Source organism: Melanostigma gelatinosum (assembly GCF_949748355.1).
Source record: "Melanostigma gelatinosum genome assembly, chromosome: 14".
NCBI classification, from domain to species: Eukaryota; Metazoa; Chordata; class Actinopteri; order Perciformes; family Zoarcidae; genus Melanostigma; species Melanostigma gelatinosum.
Window position 1 is genome coordinate 12,738,516 of NC_136647.1, and position 27,583 is coordinate 12,766,098.

At 43.2% G+C, this 27,583-nt stretch overlaps 4 protein-coding genes and 1 long non-coding RNA gene across 9 annotated transcripts; 2 read left to right on the top strand and 3 right to left on the bottom strand.

Moving 5' to 3' along the window:
- The first annotated feature begins 425 nt into the window (after positions 1–425).
- On the top strand, positions 426–8,465 carry LOC306788336 (protein-tyrosine sulfotransferase 1-like). Its single transcript, XM_079283823.1, has 6 exons — positions 426–597; positions 2,732–3,322; positions 3,806–3,964; positions 4,110–4,363; positions 6,463–6,705; positions 7,968–8,465. The coding sequence occupies exons 2-5, from the start codon at positions 2,915–2,917 to the stop codon at positions 6,680–6,682; spliced, it is 1,041 nt and encodes a 346-aa protein (XP_079139949.1). The 5' UTR covers positions 426–597; positions 2,732–2,914; the 3' UTR covers positions 6,683–6,705; positions 7,968–8,465.
- Positions 6,570–19,359, bottom strand: LOC306788333 (argininosuccinate lyase-like; the record flags this gene model as incomplete). 4 transcript variants are annotated; one of them, XM_079283817.1, is made up of 22 exons in its annotated part: positions 18,315–18,599; positions 17,873–18,067; positions 17,137–17,220; positions 16,586–16,642; positions 16,378–16,475; positions 16,214–16,291; positions 16,019–16,096; positions 15,878–15,930; positions 15,685–15,747; positions 15,479–15,593; positions 14,973–15,057; positions 14,510–14,569; positions 14,327–14,410; positions 14,151–14,231; positions 13,693–13,799; positions 13,464–13,566; positions 12,010–12,370; positions 11,363–11,537; positions 10,579–10,750; positions 10,274–10,507; positions 9,216–9,380; positions 6,570–6,683 (listed from the first exon to the last, which is right to left on the bottom strand). In XM_079283817.1, the coding sequence occupies exons 1-22, from the start codon at positions 18,327–18,329 to the stop codon at positions 6,651–6,653; spliced, it is 2,496 nt and encodes an 831-aa protein (XP_079139943.1). In that variant the 5' UTR covers positions 18,330–18,599. The 4 variants fall into 4 exon arrangements, with proteins under 4 accessions (XP_079139943.1, XP_079139944.1, XP_079139945.1 ...); XM_079283818.1 differs by lacking the exons at positions 6,570–6,683; positions 18,315–18,599 and adding an exon at positions 19,273–19,359 and having other exon boundaries at positions 9,171–9,380; XM_079283819.1 differs by lacking the exons at positions 6,570–6,683; positions 18,315–18,599 and adding an exon at positions 19,322–19,344 and having other exon boundaries at positions 9,171–9,380.
- Positions 18,812–27,348, top strand: LOC306788335 (serine protease FAM111A-like). 2 transcript variants are annotated; one of them, XM_079283821.1, is made up of 5 exons: positions 18,812–18,901; positions 23,777–23,902; positions 24,072–24,134; positions 24,299–24,388; positions 24,490–27,348. In XM_079283821.1, the coding sequence occupies exons 2-5, from the start codon at positions 23,837–23,839 to the stop codon at positions 26,350–26,352; spliced, it is 2,082 nt and encodes a 693-aa protein (XP_079139947.1). In that variant the 5' UTR covers positions 18,812–18,901; positions 23,777–23,836; the 3' UTR covers positions 26,353–27,348. The 2 variants fall into 2 exon arrangements, with proteins under 2 accessions (XP_079139947.1, XP_079139948.1); XM_079283822.1 differs by having other exon boundaries at positions 25,056–27,348.
- On the bottom strand, positions 19,949–20,618 carry LOC306788069. Its single transcript, XR_013772574.1, has 4 exons — positions 20,528–20,618; positions 20,334–20,399; positions 20,152–20,217; positions 19,949–20,062 (listed from the first exon to the last, which is right to left on the bottom strand). It is a non-coding gene; the product is annotated as an uncharacterized lncRNA (long non-coding RNA).
- Positions 21,080–22,618, bottom strand: LOC306788022 (uncharacterized protein; the record flags this gene model as incomplete). The annotated part of the gene is made up of 3 exons (XM_079283351.1): positions 22,489–22,618; positions 21,395–22,334; positions 21,080–21,279 (listed from the first exon to the last, which is right to left on the bottom strand). Exons 1-3 carry the CDS (start codon positions 22,522–22,524, stop codon positions 21,080–21,082), a joined length of 1,176 nt encoding a protein of 391 aa, XP_079139477.1. The 5' UTR covers positions 22,525–22,618.
- Positions 27,349–27,583: the final 235 nt, after the last annotated feature.

Below are 27,583 nucleotides of genomic sequence, written 5' to 3' on the forward strand. Positions count from 1 at the left end.
TTGGTTCTCCACAGAGCACGCGATATATCATGAAGAATCCATATCCCACTAAAAGAGTCACCAAAATCTGGTTTACGAATGAAAAGGTGGGTAAATGAAATGAGGCGGGCTTAACCTCAACTAAATCCCACAGTGTGATTAAATTCCCCCTGTGGGCTTTTACTGAGAGCACACGAATCGATGAAGTAAAGTAATTTTAGCCTCGAGGACGAAGAAGAAGAAAAAAAGAAAAAAAAAACCTGGGTTTGTCACTGCTGCGGAATCGCCCTTTAACACCTCCACCAATAGGATCCTCCCGAGCCGATGTGTTCGTCAGAACGTTCAGGGACCAATCAGAGCTCAGCATTCTCTGACTGCCTGCGCTCGTACTCACTGGATCCCCCCCTCCCTCCCTTCGACTTCGCAGGGAGCAAAGTTACATTGTGAGCAGCGTTGTGTAACACTGTGTCTTCTGAAGACACTCAACAGATAGATCCTCCGCTCGATGACACGGATGTGGATATAGGAGCTGCTGGTTTCACCTTTTTTTTTGGATCAAGGTTCGTGCGTTGTTCTTTTTTTCTTCTTCTCCGGATTTCGTCAGTTTTACAGACGCTGGTGAGTGAACACCATTTTTCACGGTTCTGGTGTATTTACGACGCGCAGTGGCTACTTACGGACCCCTTAAATGAGCCTAAGTGGAGATAGTCACACAACGACACGCTGACAGGCGTTTCATGGCGTGTTGCGGGTGAGCTGTAGGTCGCCGCTGGTCTCGTGCTGAGTTTTGACTGATAGCAGGTCGTTCACCTGGTGGCTGCCCGCCTCGGGTGCATTCTGTGCAGACAAGACGCATCATCAAGTCAGGGCCAGATGTTCGGTGGATGCTGGGCCTTCAATCTGCAGCCGTTGAGTAATCCTATTCCTGCACACACTGCGGTGGTAGATTGACCTGTTTATGATGCATCCACCGATATGCACCTGGATCACCGCATATTTGTATTTTTTTTCAGCTGCAGTTGAATATGGTACCTTTTTTAGGATATTCAATTTATTTTTGCCACTGAGAGGGAGCTGTCACTGCAACATTAAGAGAGCAATAATGACATATAAAGAGCAATATATGAAGAAGAGCATCCAATGAAGGGCGTTCAGGGTATCAGATCCAACAAGGGACATGCTCGTGACTGTAATGCATTAACCAGAGAAGGGAACATGTATAAGTTGCTCTCCCTCTCAGACTTTCCCTTCAGCAGGAAGTCTGTGTTATTGCTCCCTCATGTGAGGAAGAAAGAGGCTTTAGGCTGGTCAAAGATACCCCCCCCCCCCCCCCCCCCAAAAAAAGGGCAGTAATTCTTGATGATGAAGCAGCTGAATTGAGCTTGTCCCTTTTTTAAGGATATATTTAATTCAGCTCACATTTAGCTGCTGATGAGGAAACGGGCATTGCAGGGTAGAATAAAGAAAAGAGAAATAAATGTGCAAAACTACTTGAGTCATGAATTCATTGCGGGGCATCCGAGGGAACGGCTTTAAGGAAGCACAGGCTGTTGGCAGAGTTCAGGTTAAATGTCAGCGATGTTCTCGGCGTTCCACTTTCCCTTTTGTACATGTTCCCTCCTGAAGAGGAGGGGACACTGGCTTTGGCTCTTCTGCTCAACCTAATCACAGATCACTGTTTTCCTTTTGGCCTTTTCGAGGTCAATTCCCTGATTTATCAGAGTGGCTAGCCTCTCCTAGTCTTTGCAGAAACCTCTAGTCTAGTCGTGTCGTGCCAATCAGGTCGTTTTGGTTTTGTTTGCCCGGGTTCCAGATGTCTGTCTCCGAGATTTCTGCTTCCACAGAGAACATAATTGTTAGCCTTGAGAAAATACCCTTTTTTTTTGTAATCTGGGTAAATTTGCCCTTTTAAATCTGTTGAGAGAAAAAAAAAAAGCACCAAGGCTCATCTTAAACCACTGGCCTAATTCTCTGCAAAACTCCAAGTGGCTTAATCTCTGCATGGAAATGCATCAGTATGACATGTAAAGCTTGTGGGTACTGCTGGACTTAGCATGGCTTAAGGCAGCACCTCAGTATCCCAGCCAGGCAGTGGTGTCCTCATTTTCATTTTTTTTGCTGTGATCATCAGAATTCATTTTTACAGGCAAGCTACTCCGGCCCATCAGAGAGAGGAGTTCCCCCACGTGGCATCCAGATGTTCGGCTCCTTGCACGTTCAATCTGAACAAGACAGAAACCAAAACCCCTCAGAGAAAGGGAGACCGTATTCCATATTTGCTCAGAGCTTCTGCAGCAAGTAAAACTGCAGTGAGTTTGAGTTCCAAAGCTGCACTGTTGCTTTAAAAGGAATCCAAAGAAATCAGTGTTTAGACACATTAGTCAAATCATTAGTTATTGAATGTTCACGCGTGTGTGTTTGTTGTGTGCCAATTAGAGGAATCGGCTGCTGCCTTGCGTTGCTGAATCTGCTCGCAGGCCTATTGCAGAAGCGAAATGGGGAAGTTGCAGGTTGACTCGCTTGGTCAACAGTAATATGATCGAAAACAAACTGCCTTGAGTTTCATTGTGGCAGAAACTGTCGGCGAGAATAAAAACACGAGGAAGCTGTAATTGGTGCGTTCAGATACACTCCCCGAGAGTGCGTCTGCGTTGCATGCCACAGTGAACTTTGATATGGCTTAACGGTCAGTGGCCTCATCCCATACTGCAGTACGCTCTTGTAAACTGTTTCATGTCTTCTCATGTTTTAGGTAGGAACGATGGATAACAGACGTGGCTGGCAGCGCAGCGCAGCAGGCCTAAAGCCTGCTCTCGGACAACAGGGCTGTCTTCAACTGAGCTTTGCTGTTATTTAAGCAGCATTCACTTCTGATTCCAGCCCGCTTCCTCAGGTGCCCCTGAACATCTTTTTATGTCCTCCTGAATCTGAAACCATGAGGAACACCAGATCGAGCCTGCTGCTGGGCTGCATGCTCCTCTGCTCTGCCTCCCTAATCTACCTGGGCATGAGCGGGATGGATTGCCCCCCAAAAAGCCATCGGTACCGGTGGATGGAGCTCAACATGGGCTCGGCCAATCAGAGCTCATCCCTGAACGAACACTTCCCCGAAGACACGCCCCTCATCTTCATCGGAGGCTTCCCCAGGAGCGGCACCACGCTGATGCGCGTCATGCTGGATGCCCACAATGCCGTTCGGTGCGGGGAAGAGACCCGGGTGATCCCCCGCCTCCTGGCCATGCGGGCCACCTGGAGCCGCTCGGTGAAGGAGAGGATACGACTGGACGAGGCCGGCGTCACCGACCAGGTGTTGGACTCGGCCGTGCGAGCGTTCCTGTTAGAGGTGAGCGGGTCGGTGCCTCTGCATCATGATCGTGTGTCGAAAGAATGTTTCGGCTTTAGGAATGATGTGTTTGCATACACAGGGTTATTGAAAGCTATTGCAAATATCTAAATGTAGATATTAAGCAGAATAGGCTTCATGTTCAACAAGTATTTTCATTGTTGATTTATCTGGAGGTTATTTTATTGATTAATCTATGAATTATTTAGGCTATAGTAAAACTGCCTATAGCTTTAAACGAGGTCATTTGTGGAAACGTCACACTGTCTCGGGTAATAACGAGTCTGTTTTGGGGTAAAATATTCCTAATTGTCTTTAATAGGATAAAAGTGCTCATCGCCGTCATTGTAAATGACATGTATATTTATATTTAGCGTGTCAATATGTGTAATATAATCTTGGTATTGTGAGTATTGAGAAGGAATGGTTTGCATGTCGCAGCGGTGGTACTCCTTGTTGTAATCGTCACTCGATGTGTTTCAGGTGATAGTCGGCCACGGGGAGCCTGCACCTCGCCTTTGCAACAAGGACCCGTTCGCCTTGAAGTCTCTCTCGTATCTGTCGCGCATCTTCCCGAAAGGCAAATTTGTGCTCATGCTACGAGACGGGCGGGCAACCGTCCACTCCATGATATCACGCAAGGTACGCTGGGTTTCTTTCTCTCATCGGGGATGCGGGCAGACAAAGTTCCTATTGTTGCCACATTGAGACATTTTCCATTCTGTGTTTTCGCTCTCCGGCACTTTGGCCTCCTGCCTTCATCTTACCGCTTTGCCTCCATTCACAGGTGACCATCTCTGGCTTTGACCTGACCAGCTACAGGGACTGTCTGACCAAGTGGAGCAGCGCGGTGGAGACCATGTTCAGCCAGTGCCAGGCCGCCGGGGAGTCCAGATGTCTGCCCGTCCGCTACGAGCAGCTCGTCCTCCACACAGAGGAGGAAATGAGGAAGTTGCTTCACTTCCTGGAGCTGCAGTGGGACCCGTCAGTGCTGCACCACGAAGAGCTGATTGGAAAGGCTGGTGGCGTGTCTCTGTCCAAGTAAGTGTGTGTGAAACATGTGAGTGTCTGTGTGTGTGGGTGTGAAACGTGTGTGTGTGCGCTCACCAAGTCATCTCTCGTGGTATTTGTGACGATGCAGATGGTTTCCGTTTCATGTGCTGAGGTTTTACAGATTTTCAAATCTATGTTGAAGTCAATGTACGTGTTGCATGTACACAGATCTTCATGTGTGTGTGTGTGTGTGTTTCGTTCGGCTTTGTTATTCCTCCTGTGAATTCCCACCTTACTGGCTTTGAGGTGTATTTCAGGAGTGCAGGTGTCATTTCTTACCGGCGGCTAAAAGGTCACATGTGACTCTTCTCTCTCAGTCTATCAGTCAACTCAACACGCTCCTGAGCTGCTGCTCAGCTTTTTTTATATAATATAATTTATAACATAATTTATAAGTTCTCAAGACATCTACTTTTAGTGATGTATTTCTTTGAATATGAAGATTAAGATTAAACACCTTCCATTGAATTATATTTTGGCCAGTACTTTCTTAATGCCTTTATTATCTTCTTGCCAATCGTCTTGTGTTATGTGACAGGATGAGGATGAAAGAGATGCGACACAGGTAATTTAAAACTGTATCGATCGATCAAGAGGAAAATCTATTTTTACTCTCCCTGTGGTAAGGGGAGTCACGGGACAACTGCATTGTTATCTTGTGATGTGTTTCCCTCTACTTCAGTTAGTGTCGTCCTACGTTTCCAAGAATGACGTTTGACGGGAACAATTTCCAGAGTTGACAACGCTCACACTGCAGACCAGTGTCAAAATGTTTTGGACGTGTTTTAAGACTACAGGCTTTAACGTTAATTCAGTTATTGACAACTAAATACTCAAAACACCTGCTTGTCTTTGAGGAAACTGTTGTCTATCTCTTCTAAAGCAGCAACAAACGATTGTTTTTAGTGTCGATTTGTCTTCATGTAAGAAGATGGTAAAATATTCTTCAAGACCAACAGCTTGTTTTGTCCAACCAACAATCTGAAACCCTAGAGACGGTCATAGTACACTAAGACAACTAGACTGAGAAGCCTTTTGATTGATTAATTGATTGATTAATTGATTGATCATCAGAATTGTTGATAATTTGTTTGGTTTCACTAATTGATTAATGGACTAAATGTTTCACCACTAGTCTCTTGAGAATTGGATTTCTCTGTCTATGTTGTACCTTCATGTGACTTATATAATTTGCTTGCTATTCTAAAATGAATTTTGAGAACAAAAACACCGTCTCTAAACGCTGCATCAAATCCATCTCTGCTGTGCCACATATATCCTTGTATTGGAAAACACTAAATCCCTTAATTTCATATCGATATATTTCATTTTTATTAAAATATTTAAGGCTATTATGTCTTTTTTTTTTTCTCCACTGAATTGAAATGCAGCACAAAGCGAGAGGCAGATTTGAACACGCGCGTCATATATTTGAATCCACTGATCTACCAGGATGCCCGAGTTCAGCCAGAGTTTGCATCTTTAGCAGCCAAACATTTCAAAGTCAAGTAAAGCTTTCAATCAGCAGAGTTAAGTTTTTGTCGCTCCACTTATTTGTCGTGATCCAAATAGAGCAGAAGCTCAGTGGATTTGGGGGGAATTTGGCTGCTTCAAACCGCAAAAACCCAAACCTGCCGTGTATTTTCACCACATTCGGAGAGAATTAGCACCCTTATTTTGATTAGTTATGCAACGGTTGGTGCAATATTAGGAGTGACCTCCTCAGAAATGTAAATTCTCATAAAATGTGGCATGCTCTGAATCATGCATACACATTTACTTATTTAGAGTGGAAACATGTTTATGTATGGAAGATTTAAAATGCCTAAGTCAAAGTAGATCAAACAAAGAAATCATTCAAAAATGAATTGTTTTTTAACAGATTTTCATAACATGCGTTTCATAGGCACAGTAAATGCATACATAATAGAATACAGCAGTATAACGTGTATTAGATTTGAGTTAAAATGTTTGATTTGTCTTCATTTTCATAGACTCTTCAGTGGCTAATTAAAAGGAACAGAATTAGTTTCAGAACATTTTCTCCTCCATATAAGCACATGAACTAAACGTGTGTTTGTGTGCAGGGTTGAGCGCTCCACAGACCAGGTGATGAAGCCGGTGAACACAGACGCCCTCTCCAAGTGGGTCGGTCACATTCCCTCTGACGTGATAAGCGACATGGCTGAAATCGCCCCCATGCTGGCTCGCCTGGGCTACGACCCCAACGCCAACCCGCCCGACTACACGAGAGAGGAGACCGTGGTGTCTCTGTTCAACGACTCACAGGGGAGGTTAAAAAACTGATCTGAGGAAGAACAGAATCACAGGTCATTGTTTCTTTTACTTTTTACAAAATGTTCACAGAAAAATACCCAGAATTTAAATTTTTGTTTTAAATTAAATGATATATTGTTGAATCCGACTTGTGATAAAAGTTCATCACAAATGTAAGCTATTTTATCTTGATAAATTACTTAAAAATGAATACACTAAATCGTTTTTTTAATGGTTATTATTGATTAAATGATTTATGTACCCACGCACACAAACATATTTTTTCCTGTTGCCAGAGGATTATGTTCCCCAGAGTTTACAGTGACAAATGTTTTGCAAGTTGACCCCTCAGAAAATGACGACACTCGTAACAAGCCACAGTCCCTCTAAATATGAAATTACAATATAATATAAAACTACAGAGTGCAGAACAACTGAAACTGGTTGCCCCTAAAGATACTTTAATATTAACATTGACAAGATTGCCAAATATGTGCGGTACTGAAAAGAAAGAAGACTGAGCGTCTCTTCAACTTCCACAATATTGTCTTTACTCTTAATGTCCACAGGAATCACAAGCAGCCCATGCTGACCAATCACAGCGTAGTCCATAACCCCTTAATAACCAACAGTAGACCATAGCTTTAATCCCTACCCCAAACAACAACATTATTTCCCACTCACCCCTAGAGGCCTCCAGTCATGCAGATACCTTAAAGGTGCTACAGTATTATACGGGATTGGAAGCATTTCGATCGCCTCTCAACGGCTTTCAACAAGGACACGGCTGAGCCGGCTGCTTGCAGCTAACAGTGCTAACAGCGCTAACTACAGCAAAGGTGCTGACAGAGCACACAGTGTGTACCCGAGGGTTAACCGATAGGTGGGCGCTACGCTTCTGCGCAGCTGCCGTCGGTCAGGAGCAGCGTTATCAGCTGAAACCGCCGTATGAGAGCGGTGCAGAACATCTGCAGTGAGCTAGCCAGTAGGTGACGATCGCATGCATGATCACGCACTAAAAGCACGCGTGGCCGGCCAGGCCATGTCAACAAAGCAAGGATCGCTTGGGTTACATCACACAGCAAGTTCATTCTCTGCTCAGGTAGACATTACTGCATTGTATCTTTACACAGACAATTGTTGTTTGCTGCTGCATTAATGCTCTGAATCCCGTATATTGCACCTTTTAACTTTTAGAAGATTTATCAAAGCACCACAGTTGGAGGATGCAGTTTTGACTTAATTCCGCTTCCTTTTCTCTTTTAGCTTTGATAATTCCAGTCATACCAGAACATTGTGTCTTTTCTTTCCACAGAATTTGAAATCAGCAGAGACTCCACACCTCAGTTAAACGAAAGAGGAAATTTCGGCTTCGGTGCTCCACGATATTGATGCACCTTAAAGACAGACTTCCAGTTCAGCAGTAATTGCACCTCACAGGAAAGTGTCCCACGTGTATTTTTGGATCGTTTGTAAGACTAATGTGTGGTGTTAGTGTCTGAACACGGTAGAGAGACTCATCAAGTGGTTTGGGTTTTATATCTCGTGTGGACTACCTGCTCCAGAAGGTTTCTCCAACATTTCCTCCCAAGGTGAACCGACAGTATTACACTGCGCTATGACGCTTCCTCTCCCCTCGTACCTGAAGCTATTTCTACAGGTCTGTAAAGTTGTATGATTCAGCACAAATGTGACTTCAGACTAATCTTTCACTCACTGAGATTTCAGTCAGGGTTCGTGAAGCATAATGACTGTATATTTTTCAAGATGTATTTTTATTTTCTTAATAAATTATTTTGGTGTTGACCATTCATTCAGGAATCTAAAGTTGTTTATTCTGAATTGAGGTTTTTTTATTGTTTATTGTTGATCATGAATAAAAATAGTCAAAATGTCTCTTTATATATCTAATGTGGTCTATGTATTATGTTCCCTAATTATGCAGTTACCCGCCTTACTCATACTGCTGTGTGTGCATATTTGACAGACAGCTGAGCCTCACCGCCCTCGAAGGGTGCAAAGATGTAAACACGTTTTTTGACATAAACAGTCACACTTCAGTTTTTATGGTTCAGTAGAAATAATGTCAAAGTGCCATGTAGTCAAACTTGTTTTGACTTTAACGACACACATTTGTTGTGAGATATAGTGGGCTGCTTAGTGATATATAAAAATATTTCAAATCTAATTCTAGTTTAAACTGTAATAGACCACAAAATGAGCTCCATCTGATGCAAAGTTCAACAATGGACAGAGGTAAGTAAGTGCAGCTTTGCTCCGGCATTGAGGGTCAACATACATCTGACTGTTGTGATAAACAGTTCCAAATATTCAAAATGGAGCTACATGGTCCGCTAAATGTATCAACAGAACAGGTCAAACACATATTTCTAGAACTAAAATAATTCCTGCAGCATCTTTCTAACATTTTATTTTAAATAGGTCAAATACATTGGAAAAACAAAAGTGATATGATGTGTTTTTTCATTGATCATTGAGCTGAAGTGACCGTTGACCTCTATGTTGTATATTGAGCCACTTGCAACAGAGCAGGCTGCTGTACCTGCTGGTCTCTGGATGTGAACATGGCATGCACTGTGTTTTGCTCTTCCGTTGGTGGGTGGGGGGCGTGATGCCACGCATCCCTTCTGCTGGGCAGCGTATGGTGAACTCTGGTGGGAGGGTCTTCTGAGCTGCACCTGATCATGTACAGGAGACGCCTGGAGAACTGAGAGACAGACACACACACACACAGAGGAGGCCGAGGCAGCAAAAGGAATATGATGCAGAATCAGAAGTTACATTCAGATGTCCGAGCAAGAAGGTGGGAAATGTTTCCTCCTCGGCTACGTGAGGTGGCATGTAATCACAGAGAATGTTAGTTATTGGTGAAATGTGCCGGCTAAGGCAGGGATACAATGTGAAAGGAATATATAAACCAAGGCTGGATGGCCAACCAGGCAAATTAATTAATTCTAGCCTGGTTTCAGACCTCTGAATCTCCGCCCACATCTTCAGTAATGCAAATAGGTCTGGCGTTGTGCCCAGTGATGTCTGTTTCCAGAGGGTTTGGAGAACCTATCAACCTATCGGAGCTTTGTGAGCAGAATAAGAGCTGCCTAGCAACATCAATGATACCTTTTTTTGGTCATCATGAAAGACGCTGCAGCAGCTTTCAGTGACTGAAAATGATGCTGGAAGGACACATTTGTCCCTTGCTGCTGATTGGTTTGAATTAAAACAAATGTAGTGTTTACAGTTCATTCAAATAAAAAATTAAATGTTGGTGGATGCAAAGTATTTTTCACAAAACAATCAGCAATAAAGCGCTGGGATACTCACATTCTGGTGTGTTGGTGTTTATTTATATTGGATTTAAACTTATAAAAACAAATTGAAATATTGATTTTCTATAGATGGTTTAGCAAACCAGCTTTGGTGCAACAGAATTTTATGATTTATCATGAAGTAAAAAAAAGGTTCATTGTGTGAACATATCTTTTAATTGGTGATGCCTAACAAATGTTTTGCACCTCTTTGTTTTGTTTGGAGTTTATTCAAATGTAATTTAGAGCACGACAGATGACTTTGTGTCAGATATTTACAGGGAATTGTTGGTACCTGGTTGTTGAGCAGCACATAAATAACAGGGTTGAGGACGGTGCTGGTCTTTGCCAGCAGGGACGGGATTAAATTGGCAGCAGGCGGCACCACGCCGGGCTGTCCAAAGGAGGCGAGCATCGCCACAACACCGTATGGCATCCAGCACAATAGGTAGCCTGTCACCATTGAGACCACCATTAGAAGGACACGGCCTTCCCTCCGCTCAGCTGACGACCGATTGATCCTGGTGACCTGGACGGACAAAAAACACTTACACAAACACCGGTGGACCTGGTATCATAGAGGGGTCAAAGGTCACTCACCTGTCTTGCCACCGCTCGCACAGCCAGCAGGATCCTCCCGTAGCAGAAGAACATGAGCAGCAGCGGCAGCAGCAGGCAGAAGATGAACAAACAGCTGATGTAGGAGCGAGCTGCGGTCGAGCGCTGGTGCCACTGAACGGAGCAGATGGTGCCGGGACCCTCCGGCCCATAGCTGCTCCATAACACACAACATATGCTCTGTTTCATGTGCTTCCTGTTTGACATTATTGATTTCTGTGTTAGGATATGTTCATTATATCTCTCTGTTAGGAACAAAAAAATGGAATGGCCTTATTTTATTTCATTCTTTTGTTCATGTTAATACTTTTATGTGTTAGATGGGGCTTGGGAAAGGAAGGCAGACACCTCCCCAACATGCAATTTTTTCTAAGTCTAAAATCCTCTGCACTATAATATTATCCAGGTGCTCGGTTGTCAAAGCAAATTTGTTTCGTTTGAGACAGGCTTGAGATAAGAGTCTTCAAATAAACATTTTACTTTCTCATTGTTTAGGGACATTTCTGATTATCATTTGACCCGTAAAACAAATATCATATTAACTCAGTAAAGTCATATTGTGAAGTTAGACAGAACATTTGCAGATGACCAAAACTTGTGGCTCTCTCAAGTTATTTTCCTATAAGGCACTAATTTCACGATTCACTTTTTATTCAAGTGACTAAACCAGGGCGTTCCTCGTAGTTTTAGCATCATCAGCCTGAATAAGAGAATGATTGATTGAGTAATGAGTGAAATGATGGGTTAATATTGGGGCAGTACGGACCTGCTCCAGCCCAGCAGCAGTGGCAGCGTCCAGACCAGTGAGTAGAGCCAGGAGGCCGCTACTGCGAGCTTGGCCCGGCGGTACTGAGAGGGGTCCGAGTCCAAGTGGGTTCTGCCGAACACCGCAGAGTACCGCTCCAAGGACAGCAGCGAGAGAGACACCAGAGATACTATACCTGACAGAGAGAGAGACACATTATTCAGTATAGGGCTGTCAAACTGAGCCTGATTAATGACCAAGTGTACTCATACTCTACATGTATCTGCTGCAGTTACAATTTACTTTGCAGATTACAATTTGACATCCAAAACACACGATCAACCTATAAAATTGGATGCATTGTTATAGATTAAACTAAAGTATTTGGTTGTCTGTAATTAAAATGTTGCTAACAAGTCATTATTGGTATAATAAAATCTAGTAATATACCCATGTCTATTTTTACAGAATGATAAGAACTCTGTTTTTTCTTGTTGACATTGCATATACAATTCATATGCAGATTATATTTCCAGAAAAGTCATATATTTAAAAAATGTTTTTCTTACTAAGTGTCTTTATTTTAAAGTAACTGTACATTTACTCAAGTACTTTACTGAGGTACAATTTTGAGCTATACTATCCTTCAAATATCCTCAATAACTCACCGAAAAACGCGTTTGAGAAACCGTACCACCGGCACCCGTAGGATCCGGTCAGCCACCTGCCGCGCACGCTGGCCGCGAAGCTGAGGGGAGTCCCGAAGATGCAGACGAGCATGTCGCTGGCGCTGATGTTGATCAGCAGCACGTTCACCGGAGTCACCAGCCCGGGGAAGCGCGAGAACACCATGAGCACGAGGAAGTTACCGAGGAAGCCCAGGACCAGGATGAGTCCCAGGACTACGGCCGCCGCGGTGTGACCCGCCCGGCCCAGCGCGGCGCCACCGGGTTCCGACACGGAGCTGAGCCCGGTGCTGAGGTTGTTGCTCTGCTGCAGGAGGACCACCATGGCAACCTTGTTATCACTCTAGAATGAGTCAAACCAGAGACAGAGGGTGCCCATCATAAAACAAAAATTTATGTTGAAATGGTTTGTGAGGATTTTTTGTAACCTGCCAATGCAGTGGGGGAGTTTCCACAAAAACACACTTATTCAGCCCAATGACAAATACAAGACGTCAAGATGTTTAAATATGACGTCGGGAGGAGAGATAACTTTCTCAGACGGACATATGAGTTATTCCATCTTTGAACACCCTCACTGTGTGTTCACATAAAAGGTTTTTTGTCCGTATCACTTTTTGTTTAAAAGCAAAACAGTTTTAACAGTATAACTAAATTACAAACCCTCAATGAAAAATAAACACTTAAATATGGTGAACACAGTTTTGAGGCAATAAAATATGTAAGATAGTTTTCTTGCCATTGCATTTGTGAACTGTCTGAATTTGTCTGACACTGATCACTGAGTGAGTGTTTCTGTACAAACACCGTGAAATGTTTTGCACTTTTGCCTAAAACTTGAATAGAACCTATAAAACTAAATATATATCCTATTAAACTAAATCTGCTTTACGTCACCACAACATGCTTTGTGTGGAGCTCATCAACAGGTGAGTTTTATTACATGAACTCTAAACTGACAGTGATAGTACCGGTAAGTAGGTTACCATTAAATTAACCAAACCACACCTGCTGTTATATCTTTGGGCAGACGGATCACTGAAACCATTCTCATGACTTTCATTAGTTAACAGGAGCCTCTCTGGGATTAAGCAGCATCCTGAGTCTGTGTGGTGGAAATCAGTTGCTTCAATGGATCAACCTGTAACACACTGCTAGTTTGAGTAATATTTATTTATTGTCGGGTCCTTTGTAACACTTATGATCGGTCCATGATCAACTGAAACATCATAGCTGTGGTACTTAAAAAGAAGAGGAGACAATTGAAAGGCAACATGGTTCTCAAGTCATAAATCATAAATATGTCCATTTGACCTCAATCTGACATTTGCTAATAATCTAAATTGTGGCAGTCTAAACGTGATTCAAAAGACTGAAGTGAGATGAGGTCGAGGTCACTGGGTGTGCTTCTGAAGCCAGGTCCTCAGGTGTTCTACCTGTGCAGTAACACTACTCTTGGCCGTGCCTCCGGGGGCGCTGTACTGCTCCACACTGCTCCTGTAGTCCCACACCGACGACACGTCACTTCCAAACAGAGGGCTGAGATAAAAGAGAGGGCCAATGTGAGAAAATCCAAGTGGCTGTTGTAGAAAATCCTGTTCCATTAAACAATGGGTGTTATTCTTTCTGGTTGTGTGTGTGTGAGAATGAGAAGAAGAGAGTCACCTCACAGCACTCAGGTCACCCACAGTGAGTTGATTCAGGGCGATATTTTTGGATTCAGCTGCAAACACAGCTTTACCGGAAATACCATGAGCCTCTCTGAACGGCACCTGCAACACACAAGAACACACGGTTACAACACACAAATACACGTAACACCATGTCAAATATTATAGCTATCTCACATATAAAGCATTTTACATCCACCTGTTCTCTGTGGTTGTTGTTAAATAGAGTGACCAGAAAAGCCTTGACGTAGCTAAGATGTTGTTTCTCACTTAGTGGAACAGTCTGCATGAAGGCGAGTACCCATCTGATTTAATATAATCTTGACAGCATTTTAAGAATATTCACATTGATTCAACAAACATCGTCTTTTATCTTCTTTTGAATCAAATGTCGTTAAAATTACTTTTCTTACAATTTGCATTTGGATGAGAGTATACCTAAACACCACTCACCCCCTTCCTCACAAGGTAGTAGGCCAAGTCAGTAGCCAACATGTCCGGACTGAGGGCGGCTTCCATCACACTCTGGTTAATCTGAAACAAACAGAGAGAGGTCAGGTTTTTATACAAAGTAAAAGAAAGCATCCGCAACAAAGTTTTTCAGAATAATCAACACTGAAGTCTCTGACCTTGAGAGTGGACATGACTCCAGTTGTCACCTGCAGCACCGCGTGAACCGTATCATAGCAGTCGAACATGGCCTCCTTATCCTCCTGGTGAAGGATGACGAGGACAGCGTGACAAAAAAAGTTAAGAGAGGAAATATCCAGAGAAACAATGTAGTGAAAGCTCACAAAGACACACTTTCATACCTGCAGGTCTTTGTTGTAGCTGCTGGGCAGGCCCTTCAGAGTCATCATGAACCCTGCACACTGAAATACAGACAGTCAACAGTTTGACAAGACAGCTTTGATTCTGCAGAAAAATACAACATTAGCTTTACACATGAATCCTTATCTAATCAGTGAAAGAGAACAGCATAGAAATAAGCAACATTGTTGCAACAGGAAGCAACTTTAGCATTTATGGGACATGTGGTCTTCACTTGCACTAATTGTAATGATCACATGTTTGCAGAAATTATACCAAAATATCACCTTTTATTTTTAAAGGAGCCATTTCAGCATCATTTGTTTGTATTTTTACACCATCTGATCAAAAAAGGCAGTGGACGTGAGCTCTGCTGACACAACATAACTGGCAACGTGGGCCCTTCAATGAACAGAAAAACAAGACGATCTAACAAAGAGTAACAAAGAGTATCGGAGGTGTTACGTTGCCAAAGACGCGTCCTGCTTTACTCCTGATCAGCTCCAGGCTGTCAGCATTCTTCTTCTGGGGCATCAGACTGCTGCCTGTGCTACATACACAACGAGTATAGAAATATAGAGGAGTGAATATGAGGGCGACACGAGTTTCAAATGCTCAATAAATGACTGGGCTTCATGAAGAGTACAGCACAGCAGTAACACCAGCATTAAGACTTAGAATGAACTTCACAAGGCCAGCTTGAAAGTGGAGGTGGACAACTTCAGTGACAGCAATGATTTCATATTTTCATTTGCCACCATACAGTATGCAACATGAGGTTTAAACAGTAGTTGAATACAATGTATTTTTGTCAAAATGACCAGATGTACACATTTATCATCAAGTGCAGTGATCACTGTTTGACAAACATCACTCACCGTTAGAATTCACCCAGACATTTTAACATATTTATTATTATTTCCAAATGTAAACTGTAAATTAGGACCACGTAATACAAAACGGGAACTGACCTGTAAGCGTCAGAGAGCGAGACGAAGGAGAACTCCTTCGTGCTGTACAGCATCAGGTCCTCGGCCATCTTACTGAGATGGGTCAAACACAAGGAAGCCCAGAACAAGAACTCCGCTAAAGAAACACACAGAACATGAGGTCACTTAGGAAAGACTATTTCATTTTAATGGATGAGAGCGCCGACACACACGTATGGTTCACGTACCAACAAAGTCCCGTTGGCCCGTGGCATCCATGCTGTTAAGACTGATGCCATCAAACTCCAACTCTACAGAAAGGAATCGTTTCAGTTTTTTTTTTTAAATATGCATTTCATTGATAAACAAGACACAAAAGGACAGCTGCAACTTCTCACAGGAGAGTACTAATCCTGCAGTATTTTACACAAGTGGCCTGACCTTTCCGCAGTAGCTCCCTGTCGATGTCAAAAGGTGTTCCAGCGATGGCCCCGCTGAAAACAACAAGAATCATTCTCATTAACTGGTCCTCTCTGTGGGTGAAACTCAGTGTCGGATAGTTAACGTGTGTTCACAGCGTACCTGCCGAGAGGTAAAACATTCACTCTTTTCTTGATCTCCAGAAGTCGGTCCACGTCTCTGCTTAGAGCAACGGCATGACTGAGGGTTGGTTCGACCAGCGAGCGGGGAAACAAACGCACGAGAATGACGTGAACAATACATCTAATATAGAAAATAAAGTGTCAGACGTGTAGGATTCACTTCATTTAAGGTCACCTTAGAATCCAGTGGCTCCATCTGATTGGCTGAGCTCTCTGCATGTGGGTGTAACCAGGAAACAGGACGTCAATTTCTCTGGAGGTTCAGAGAGAGGATAAAAGGGCAACTTAAAAAAAAAAATTAAAAAAAAGCACCGTTACAAGTGTGTGTATCCGTCTTACGCTGCCGCCCGCTCCACCATGGTCGACATCAGCTGGAGGGCATTGTCTGTCAGGGTGGAGATGGCATCTCTCAGCCACAACCTCATGTCAGTCACAACCTGGTCAACACACACAGCGAGCGTCTCACTTTATCAGGTACCACAGCTAATGCGGCCGCAAGTCCAGAAAGTAATTCAGTCACTACAGTTTTATTATTATAAAGACGAACCTGGTCGTTTCTGCTCCTGCCAGTGTGCAGCTTCCCTGCAGGTGCACTTATCAGCTCCTGAAACAAGAAAAAACAATCAGTGAAAAGGACTAAAACCTCGCTCATCACCCAACAGTAGAACAGTTATACTGCTACGTTTATAGCTCATAACTGAAAGGATAAAAATACTAGATCCTGGTTGATCATTCTTCCAAATGCTCCATGTGATGTTGAAACTTAAAAGATAAGGCTGGTGTTGTTCTATTTTTTTTTTTTCCTTTTTAACATGTCCCATGAAAAGAGCAATAGCAAGTGGGTGAATGACAGCAAACATAAACCTCTAAAATAAGAAAATAAGACCTCAGTTTAAATGGATTCATCCTGTAATTATCTGACTGAAAAACATAGCAAAACAATTTAATGTCTGCCTCCTTATTGAGTAAGAGGACTCGTACGTAGAAATGTCCTTCGTCACAAAACACTATATATGTAAGTAATCCTAACCAGTCATATATTATTATATGAAATCCAACTTTACTCACTTAATGAAAAACAAACGAGCGCTACCTCACCTTTAGCCTGCGCTCATTGGCAGTGTGAATGTCCTCATCTTCAGGTTTGCTCACAAAAACACCTTGAGACCACTCTACAGAAATCTGGAGGGTAAAAAAAGGAATATCACCAAATAGGCTAAATAGATGCACATAAACACAGCACGTTTAAGTAGTAACAGCACACGTATGGACCCACTGAATTCTAGGCAGAATTATCCACTTATGTGTGATTGTACAGCAAATGATCAACATCATAGTAAGTGTTTCTGTATTGTATTGGTTGCCTAATGCTACTTGCATAGCCAAAGCAAAACATCAGGTTAGAGGGCAGCCTGAACCCTGACCGGACTGTGTGAGTGAAAGAATTAGTGAAGCTGTTTGGCAGCTGACATCCATCACATGATGACAGTATTGTTCAGCACCGACTCAGCAGAATACAGAGAGGAATTCTACTCCATTGCACGTTTTCAGCTGTCATCTGTAAACCTACATCCAACACTGATGGGCAGACAATGACGCATGTATACCCACAATGCAGCAGCAGTATATTTCCTTGCATGCAAGTGTGAGAGAACAGTGATCAGAAAGTTCATCATCAAACAGCCTCGTAGTCAGCTTGGATTTAAAATGTGGTGAACTTCCTTGAGTGCATCTATCTGTGTGTGTGTGTGTGTATGTGTATGTGTGTGTGTGTGTGTGTGTGTGTGTGTGTGTGTGTGTGTGTGTGTGTGTGTGAGAGAGAAAGAGAGTTCACCTGATCCAGCCCTTGTAAAATCTGGTTCATCTCCTCCGTGGTGACCAGCTTTGCCTTCTCCAGAGCTTTCACATAGGCCTTGCTCCCTCGGATGTCAGCGCTCCACATCCTCTGGTCATAAGCGATGGAAGCGTTGAACTTCTCCATCAAAGGATCAGTGTCTCCCAGGAAGCGACCTCCCCAAAGTTTACTTCCCTTGTGAGCAGAGGAGACAGCAATAATGTGATTGCACTGCTACAGTAACGTTAGATTCAACACATTTGGCAGAAAACACAATACAGTATGAAACGTTAGCTATTACGCGTATTATCGGCGTACAATGAAGAAGAGCGGACCCAGTTTGACAGCTTGCTGTAGCTTGCTTTAGCGTTCAGCTGGGTGTTAAAACAACAACACATGCCGGCCGGTGGTCGGGGTTCCTCACGCTAAACGTTAACATTACCTCTGTGTTGGCCATGTTTGTATTCGATGTATATCTGCAGCGGTTTAGTCCGGTGAAATGTTTATTGCTGGTGGTGAACGTTGAATGCCAACAATCACAATGCCAACAGCTGTAGCTTTTCTAGGCGCGAGGCGCGAGCGTGGCAGTTTACTGTGTATGTCACTTTAAAAGACGTGACGTCACCGAAGACGTTTAAAGCTTCCTCTCTAACCACTGACGTTTACCCTTCACGAGACGGTGGGTAACATCCCAAGTCTCTTAATTGCATCAACCTTTCCCTCACTTGCGTCCTTTCCTTGCGTCTTAGACCCTTCCACCAGGGATGCATGGAGAGACGCAAGGAAACCATTCGAGGAGAGAGGAAACGAGGAAATGACATATCAGAGACTTGGGATGTACTCCTGGAAGGCTGTTCGCTCATGGCTCCTCCTTCTGGCGCATCTTTCTAGCACCTTCTGCAGTGAATGTCCAATCACAACTCCGGTTACACAGCGCATGTGCAATACAGCGCAGCTCAAGATTCATTCGGTGGCGATTCTTAGAAGAGGGACTACTCCTAACCGAACGTTTGATTACACTCGGTTTTGGTAAGTTCAAACTAAATATATTGTAAACATTATTTTATGGTGCGTTCACACCAAACGCGGCGCAAATTATTCGCGCGAGTATATTACATACAAAGTCTATGCACAGACGAGATGAGACTGGAGTGACGCGAATTTGCGATGGCGCTGCGCATTTGGCGCGTTTGTGAGTGTTGACGATGCTGCTACAATGTTAGCATAGCCTAGCACCGATCGATCTGAACTCCATTGAGAAGACAAGTAACGGAATTGTACCCCAAACCGGACAGTTTTTAGCTAATGTTTCAATACAATTCACTTACAATGTTGATAAAAATGATCGTGTAATGTTTTCAGTTGATTTAATGGTGTTAAACTGAAGTTAAACTTCGTACCTTTCAAACGAAATATTGTTGTAATTATTACAGTTAGCTTTGCCTTTACCAGAGTCGTTAAAACGATGCTAACACCGGTGAATTAGCCGTGCACTGCTCGTGGCCTAATCCATACAGATTTCTATCCTCGTTGTAAACACTGGCTGCTGCTGGTTTTTCGGGGATATTCGCTTGTTCCAGGGTCGCAAAAATGACCATCAATGCTGTCAACACATCCAGGACCGTAGTTCTGTCCTTCACAATAAGATATCACGCTTCAACAACTCCAAATGATGCAATAAAAGCTCCTTAATTTCCGTTTGAGCGTATACCACCACCTGCTGGATGTTTTGTTAAACTCTTCTCATGTCAATCACTGGCAAAACACCAGCTGATGTCTGGAATTTAACAATTATGTACACATATTGTATATAACAATTATTATCATAACACACAGTGCAGAGTAAGAGTTATATTACAACTAAAAACATGAGTATTCATGATTAAAAAGCTACATTGTTAAAGTGAAAGACAAATAACTTGTGCAAATGATTGAAAAGTTCTGTGCAAACATTTATTGAAAAACAAACCAATCAAAAATTTAATTAAAAATCAGGACACACATGGCATTTGAAATAATCGTCTTCATCATCCAGCTCCTCGTCCCAGCCCACACACATGGTGTGATACCATGTGTGGCAGCTGTCACACTGGACCCACGACACCAATCCCTCCGAGCTCTCTGGAGGGTCAGGTTCCTGGCACCGGCCACACTCCCAAACTGTCTGCTCCATCTCTTCAGGAGTGTGACCTATTAAAATAAATAAAAAATTACTTTGAATTAAAGACAATGATCAGATTTTCATGGGTTGGCATACAATGCAAGTTAACATGAAGTACCGGTGGATGTCGTAGGTCCAGCAGACGAGGAGCTGGATGAAGGTCGGGTCTCTGCAGGTTGGGAGGCTGTATAAATAACAGAAAAAGCATAACCATGCTTTGTTTACTCTTCATCATGGCTAATGTCACCATCGTGTTATAATATTGTGGTTTTTTTTTTTTAGATTATTTAAAGGATTTACAGTGGAAGGGAGAGGAAGGAGTTTGGGACCCATAGAGGCCACGTCCCGCAGCCGATGTTGAAGGCTCTGAAATAATAATCATATTTTATTATTACAACTCTAAAATACATACTTATAATAATGTTTATGCGTAACAATGGTTAATGAATTCTGATTTATACGTGAATTCAAATGCAAAATAGGGATGCGCTGACCAGGAGACGGGGGAAGGTGGCGGTGTTCCTCAGCAGGCAGGCTCAGTGGTGGTGATGTGCTGCTGGCAGGCAGCCGGGGACCGTGGGAGGCACGAGGGGGCAGAGCGGGATGAGGGACCGGCGATGGAAAGTCCGGAGCTGGTGGCTGTAGTAGCCCCGAGGGACACTGGTCTTCTGCGGCTGGGGCGAGAGCCGCCAGACAGGGTAGAGGAAGTGGCTGCCGGGCCGGTGTCTCCGGCCCGCTGCTGCTCTCTGTCTCTTCTGGCCAGAGCTTGGGCCTCCTGTCTTGCAGCACGGTCCTCTGCCTCCACGATGACGTCGGACATCTCCTGAGCTGTCAGTAACCTGGCCTTGGTGATGTTCCTCCTGACCTTGCCGGTGTTGCGGTTGTAGTTTATTTCGGCCAGGAGGTGGGCCAGGTCTGCTGTTATCCGGCCTGATGTTACCAGGGGATGGGTCATGTAGGGATTGGGAGGAGGGGCAGGTGAGGGTTGGTTCTGGGGATTGGGGATAGGGGCTGGAGAAAGGGGATGCTGGGAGGGGAGGGCAACATCAGGCGCAGCCCAGGAAGATGCCGATGAGGTTGGCGGAGGTGGTGAGGAGGCCCCACGCCGCGGCCTGGACGGCATGACCCGTGACCAGTCGATAGCCATTGGGTCCAGAGGGTAGAGGCCACACCTCCTGAACCCAGCCACCACCAGTCTCCGATCCTTCACCCTCTGGTAGGAGTCTCTTAGGACCCTTGAAAACTCCTTCTTAGAAACCAAGAAGGAGTGGCTCACTGCCGACAGATCTCCTGTAACACCAGAGAAATCTGCCTTCAAGGGTCCGAAGAAACTCATATCCAGAGGTTGAAGGATGTGAGACGTATGTGGTGGCAGGCACAAGAGAATGACCCCTCCCTCTGTGCCGCCCGGACCAGCTCTGGATCCAGGTGGGATTGATGTCCGTCCATGATGAGCAGCAGCGGGCGCTCCTGCACGGCGAACTTCAGGAAATGCCCGACAAACCACTTCCTAAACGGCTCACTGTCAATGTACCCTGCTGGCGACTTCCCGTAGAGGGCATCGGGAACCCCTTCCTTGTTATAGGGGCCCCCTGGATATCCCCCCTTGTAGATGATGAATGGGGGGACATCCTCCCCAGCCGCGTTGAGGCAGGCCAGGACGGTGATGTGGTCTCTGGTTCCCTGGGCCTGCCTGTAAGCATGTTTAGTCCCCCGGGGCACGATGACCTTCCTTCTTGTAGAGTCCAGCTGAAACCCCGTCTCGTCGCAGTTGTATATCTGACGAGGTTTCTCCCTCAACCCGTGCTCCTCCAGGGTGGTGGTGAGGAGCCCGAAATACTCCTCAATTGGCCCCCTCTTGGCGCAGGATGCCCTCCCACGGTCAATGATGTCTGGGGTCCGGGCAGTAAGGCGATGGTGTTGCCGCTCCCGGAAGTTTATCCACCACGTCTGGCCAAGCACGGTTCTTTGTGCGTCCCGGTGGCGGAGGTTATAGATGGCCAGAGCGTGGGCCAGGACCTGAGGCTTCGTCAGTGGAAACCCGTGACTGGCAGAATACAAACAGTACTCCACCAGGGAATCCTCATCTTCAGGGGTGAGGAGTGTCCTCTGACCATAGACACAGTCAGAGGACACCCTTCCACTGACTCGGTCACTCAGGCTGGACTTAGGGACCCCAAACTGCTGGGCTGCCTGCCGTAGAGAAAGCCTGCCTGCTTTCACCTCCAGTAGGGCCTGTGTCATGGCCTCCTGGGTCCACTTCCTCGTCTTCCTCTCCCTGACTTGCCGCATGTTTGGCATCTGCAAATACACATTTACAGTAAGAAATTAAATACAAAATTTGTTTTAAAGCCACAGTACATGTCTCAATGAATTGAATAGTTTTATAAATTGCCAGATTGCCATGTATAGACTCATGCATATTTAACACATGCATAGACATACATATATTTACCTTAAACCATTGTAGATTTACAATTTCTATATCCATCTCTTATTTTCTTGATCCTCCTGTAAAGGAAAAAAACTCTCACACAGACACACATTACCTACCTTTGTTACTTTAAAGGTTCTTCCTGTCTTTTCTACTCTTTTTCTGCTTATTGCGGTCTTCTTTCTGTTCTTTTCTGCTTCTTTGAGTCTGCTTTCTGTTCTTTTCTGCTTCTTTGAGTCTGCTTTCTACTGTTTTTCTGCTTCTTTGAGTCTGCTTTCTACTGTTTTTCTGCTTATTGCGGTCTCCCTTTGCCTCTCTTCTCTTCCTTCTCTCTGTCGCTGTTCTCTGTCTCTGTTCTTTTCAGGCAGGAACATAAACCACAAGAGAGACATTTAAGTCAAAAACATTACATTTTGGATAACCTTATATACTGTATAACAGCACTGTGTTATATTGGAGGCTTATCTACATAAATAGTTCTAATCATAAGAGCCACTGCTGGCTTTCAATAAATGTACAGTCTCGCTCACTCTCAAACACACACACACACACACACACCAACATTATTTGCATAATTGATCAGATCATTGTGCATTATTATACTTGATGTAGCCTGGCTTATGATAAACAAGAAAAGCTTTTTATTTTACATGTCTGCTGTTGTGTTTCAGAGCTAAGACAAAAACAAACAGCAGCCTACCTTTAACTCGCGCTATGATTCTTTGATCGGTTTTCCCGCGGCCACAACTGTTTTTTTCAGCCACAACATTTCTGCCTCCCTCCCCTCGACGACAGATTATGTCACACATCAATGCTATAGTTTCATTGGCTAGACAAAGTAGTGTAAAGCTAGCTACAAACTACACTCGTATGCTAACTTATATTAGCAATACGGAGAAAATACAGAGACACTTCTCAGAGTAAAGAGCGTCGCCAGAGCGTTTTTTCTGCTTCCTCTCATCAAAGTCACTTTCCTATAGTATTTAGACATATAAACGTCCATATATATTCATGAAATTTGGCACGTAGATTATTTGATATGTATGAATTAATATTACTTACGTTTGGTTGGCGATCGCCGAAGAAAAAAATCCAACAATAAGATGCACATTTGCTGATGTTTGGATTTGTGTCATTAGAGCCAGTGAGAGATATGTGTTCCAGGAACAAGAGAGAAAAATGACATGCCACACACAACTATGCATGAAAGGAGTAACGGCCATCTCACATTTGTTGTTTTTATTGCTGTTATGTTGATTCCATGTGTACGATATTAGAAATTAATCATTTTCATGAACTTTTCCTGAAGGTAAACTACTACATCACCTTATTTTCTGGGGAGTTAAAGCTCAGCCAGAAAAATGAAAGAATGGAACCTTCCCAAGATCAACACTTGAAGACTACAAATAATGAACAAATTGACAAAGTCAACAAGGTAATTCTCCTCAGTCTATACTGGTTTACACAGGTTTGACAATTTCATCTAGCTCTGTATCTCTATTGAAGGACATGAATGTGAAAGAAAACTTCATGACAGAAGTTTTAAGCATGTATTCTGTAATGCTTTTGCTATTATTGAAAACATTTATATATTTTACCTCAAGGAAGAAGCAGACGACCAGAATGGGGAAAGCAGGCAACCTCCTGATTTACAGACTCTTGCAGAGGTTTGTCATGTTGTATTTGTTTATTTTTATTTTCTATCATTTTATAACTTTTGTGGCAAATCTTCTTGTTTTTTGTAAAATGGTTTTGTGTTTTTATTTAATTTCAGCCTTGTTTTTGACATGATGTAACAAGGTTTTAAGTGTTGTCTGTCTCTATTTGTCAGCCCGGTGTTAAACCGGAGACCTCAGGGTTCACACCGCCTCTCGCCCAAAGTCAGTTGGGACCGGCTCCAGTCCCTCACGACTCTAAACAGGTATAGCTAATAGATGGATGCTTAAGAGTGTTGCTATAACAAAATAAAAAAAAATTGTATGTAATTAAATGAAATGAGATTTAATGGTGTTTCATTCCTAGGAAGAGGAGCCACATGAAACCCATTCTTTCAAATGGTTCTACAATAAGGATGGCAAAACTATTACCTGCAATAAAGCAAGAACTGTTGAGGGCTTGCTGAAGAGAAGCCCAGTGTTCAGAAAAATTGCAAACAGCAACAAAAACAAAGAGCTTGTTATTGTAAGAGATGGGAAAGCTATCAGTTCACACTTTCCATGCAGTTTAATCAAAGATGAACAGCTGACTATCAAGTATGTTAAAGCTGTTGATGGGCCAAAGCAACCGCCTAGTGGTTCTGATCGTGGCCAGAGAAAGAGGCCATCTAGTGAGCTTGTGATGTTTCATTTACTGACAAGAGGAGGTACAAATGTAGTGAAAATTATGAGAAACCCAGCAATAAGAAATAATCCAATTGATGAAATGACTGTTTATGCATACAGAGGGGAAACATTGAGGTGTGCTCTGAAAAGAGATGGTCGTTTACTGGATATCGTATTCTCAAAGAACTGTGCACTCTGCAACACAATCACTGACATAAAGACTGAAATGTTCAATCTCGTTAATTTTCATGGTGATAAAACTTTCAGGATCGTACTGCTCGATGAGTCCAGTCCACCAGACAGTCAGCCTGGCAGTTTGGAAGATGCTGACACGACGCAAAATGAATCTCAGAGGTCTGACTCTGAAGGAAACCGAGCTCCTCTCCAGCAGTCTACCACAGCTGAGTCAGTGAATGTCAACACACCAGAACAGAAAGCACCAGAAATGCAAGTGTTTCGTGAAATAGCTAATTCAAAAGAGATGCAGACTTACCTATCTTCACAGTTTAAAGATTTGTTGAAGGGAAAGAAAAGTCAGCCAGTATCTAGGCTTTCCCGTATCCAGAATCTCTACCGTGTGGACTACGGAAAGAACGCTCAGACATGCAGGGAAGTGAAAACAATGAAGACACTGATGGAGCTCAGTAACTCTGTTTGCCAAGTCAGAATAAATAACAGACCAGAAGGAAGTGGCTTCCTCCTATTTGACAAGTTTGTCCTCACAAATGGCCATGTAATTGAAAACATGTATGATGGGAGTACATGGCATACTGAGAAGGTCACAGTCCATTTCTCTTTTGAAAGTCTAGGCCAGGAATATTCAGGAGCAGCAGTGGAAGAGGTTGCTGGATTTGAACATGGCCATGATGAGTCAGGGCACCAGCATGACTGGGCTTTGTTGAGGATCAGTGCTCATCAGAACTTACCTGAAGGTCTGTTAAAACACTTCGAATTCCTTCCCCAAAGTTGCGGAATTTGCATTATCGGGCATCCTGATGGTTGTGTGAAATATGTAGATCCATGCTTCATAGTTCCAACTGAAAACCGCAACCAGGTTGTCGAGCAGGATCGCCTTGAAAATCCAGAGGGCGTTGTGCCGAACAACCCTCATTACAGTGAAAACAACGCTCCCATTCAGTTGATTACACCCCGTTTCTTTGAGGATGTGAAAAATGATAAAGCGAACAGACAGGCTCTAAATTACGAATCTTGTTTTTATTTTGGCTCATCTGGCTCGCCTGTCTTTGATGATCACTGCAATGTTGTTGCAATGCATTCAGGCGGATATGCCTACCGCAATGCAAGAGGTGAAAGCTGTAGTGTGATAGAGTATGGCTATCCTTTGTCCAGCATTATTGAGCACATCATTGTCCAAATGGTGGAAAGTAGAAGGTTTGATGTGTTGAAGGAATGCCTGGCTTGCGGTTATAAACATCAACAACAGATGGTGGCCTATGTGAAGAAACTGGTTGAGAGCAGAAATCTCTCAGATGACGAGAGTTTGAAGGCGTTGTCTGAATTATTCTCTCAGAGAGATGATCCTGTCTCAATGGACACTATTTGAGCAGATACAAAGCTAACTGCTGACAAAAGATTCAGTGCGAGCAGCTTCAGCAGTGAGCAACAAAGACTGTCATGTCTGTTTTCAGATATCATCTCTATGATCAGGGTACTCTTGTTGTTAAGCACTGAAGTAGTGCAGGGATGGGGGAAAATATCTCATACAACTTATTGTATTCAATGTTTTGGGTAACCATCGTCAGTTTTAGTGTAAAGGGAACTATGATTTCTCCATAATCATTTTTTAGTCACGTGTTTGTGTTTCTAAATGCTTGTTTTTGTCTTTACTGGATTTTGTACAATTTTAGTTTTGCAACTGCTAAATCTCTTCTGGGAATATATCCGTGAATAATATTTGTGAATTTTGGTTATTGTGCTTGTTCATTGCGACTGCACTGTCCACCATTAGTTTGATTTGGAAAAACCTGGTTGTAATGTCTTATTAGCGGCCGTTATTATCTTACAACAGATGTATCGATGTCGGTTTATATGTCATCACACAAGTAACATGATGTTGCAGCACAGAAATGGCAACGACACAGTAGGTTACTGACCGTAAACTGGTTCAGTAAATGTCTTGGTCACGATTCTTTTCAGAAATGTTTGGGGTTTTTTTTGTCTCGCATAGCCAGATCTATCTCCACAGTGCTGTGTCAGCGTTTATGTGTGAAGGAAAATTATCTATCCGATTTTTTTAAAGTCAAATATTGATGTTTGCCTCAAAGATCTGCTTTATACCTTTTTATCTTCTGTCTGTGGGCTGTTTTTAAGAAACATCTTAATTTTTAAGAAATATTTTAAATTTTTAATAAATTGTAGAATATTATAATGTTCCGTCATACTGTCAGTGTGTTGATACCAATGTCTTGAGAGTGTCTCTCTTGAACGTGAGAATTTAAATTTCTTACCTGGTTAAATTTTGTCATAATGAAAAAAACCTGTTTTTACAAGTGAGTGATGATTGTTTTTCGATATTCAATAAAGTGATTCCTTTCATGTGTGGATTTTGATTGTGTTTTTATGCGTCCTTTCTCTCGTCTACAGTATAAATGTGTGAATGAGAAGTCAAAGGTCAAATTCTGAGTTCAACTAACTGAGAATCTGTCACCTTGAATTCATCTGATTTTGAGTTCATGAAGAAAAAAGGACAAGATGAGTCTTCATTTTATGTAAAATATTAAGTGTATTGTTACATAGCAACGTGCTGTGAGTTGTGAATGAATGTCACATCCTGG

What these genes read in the sequence shown, in the direction of transcription:
- LOC306788336 (XM_079283823.1), top strand. Translation starts at nt 2,915, where the DNA reads ATGAGGAACACCAGATCGAGCCTGCTGCTGGGCTGCATGCTCCTCTGC. An exon ending in TGCGAGCGTTCCTGTTAGAG is followed by an intron (nt 3,323 to 3,805) that starts GTGAGCGGGTCG and finishes GATGTGTTTCAG; the next exon opens with GTGATAGTCGGCCACGGGGA. An exon ending in ACTCCATGATATCACGCAAG is followed by an intron (nt 3,965 to 4,109) that starts GTACGCTGGGTT and finishes CTCCATTCACAG; the next exon opens with GTGACCATCTCTGGCTTTGA.
- LOC306788335 (XM_079283821.1), top strand. Translation starts at nt 23,837, where the DNA reads ATGGAACCTTCCCAAGATCAACACTTGAAGACTACAAATAATGAACAA. An exon ending in AAATTGACAAAGTCAACAAG is followed by an intron (nt 23,903 to 24,071) that starts GTAATTCTCCTC and finishes TTTTACCTCAAG; the next exon opens with GAAGAAGCAGACGACCAGAA. An exon ending in ATTTACAGACTCTTGCAGAG is followed by an intron (nt 24,135 to 24,298) that starts GTTTGTCATGTT and finishes TCTATTTGTCAG; the next exon opens with CCCGGTGTTAAACCGGAGAC.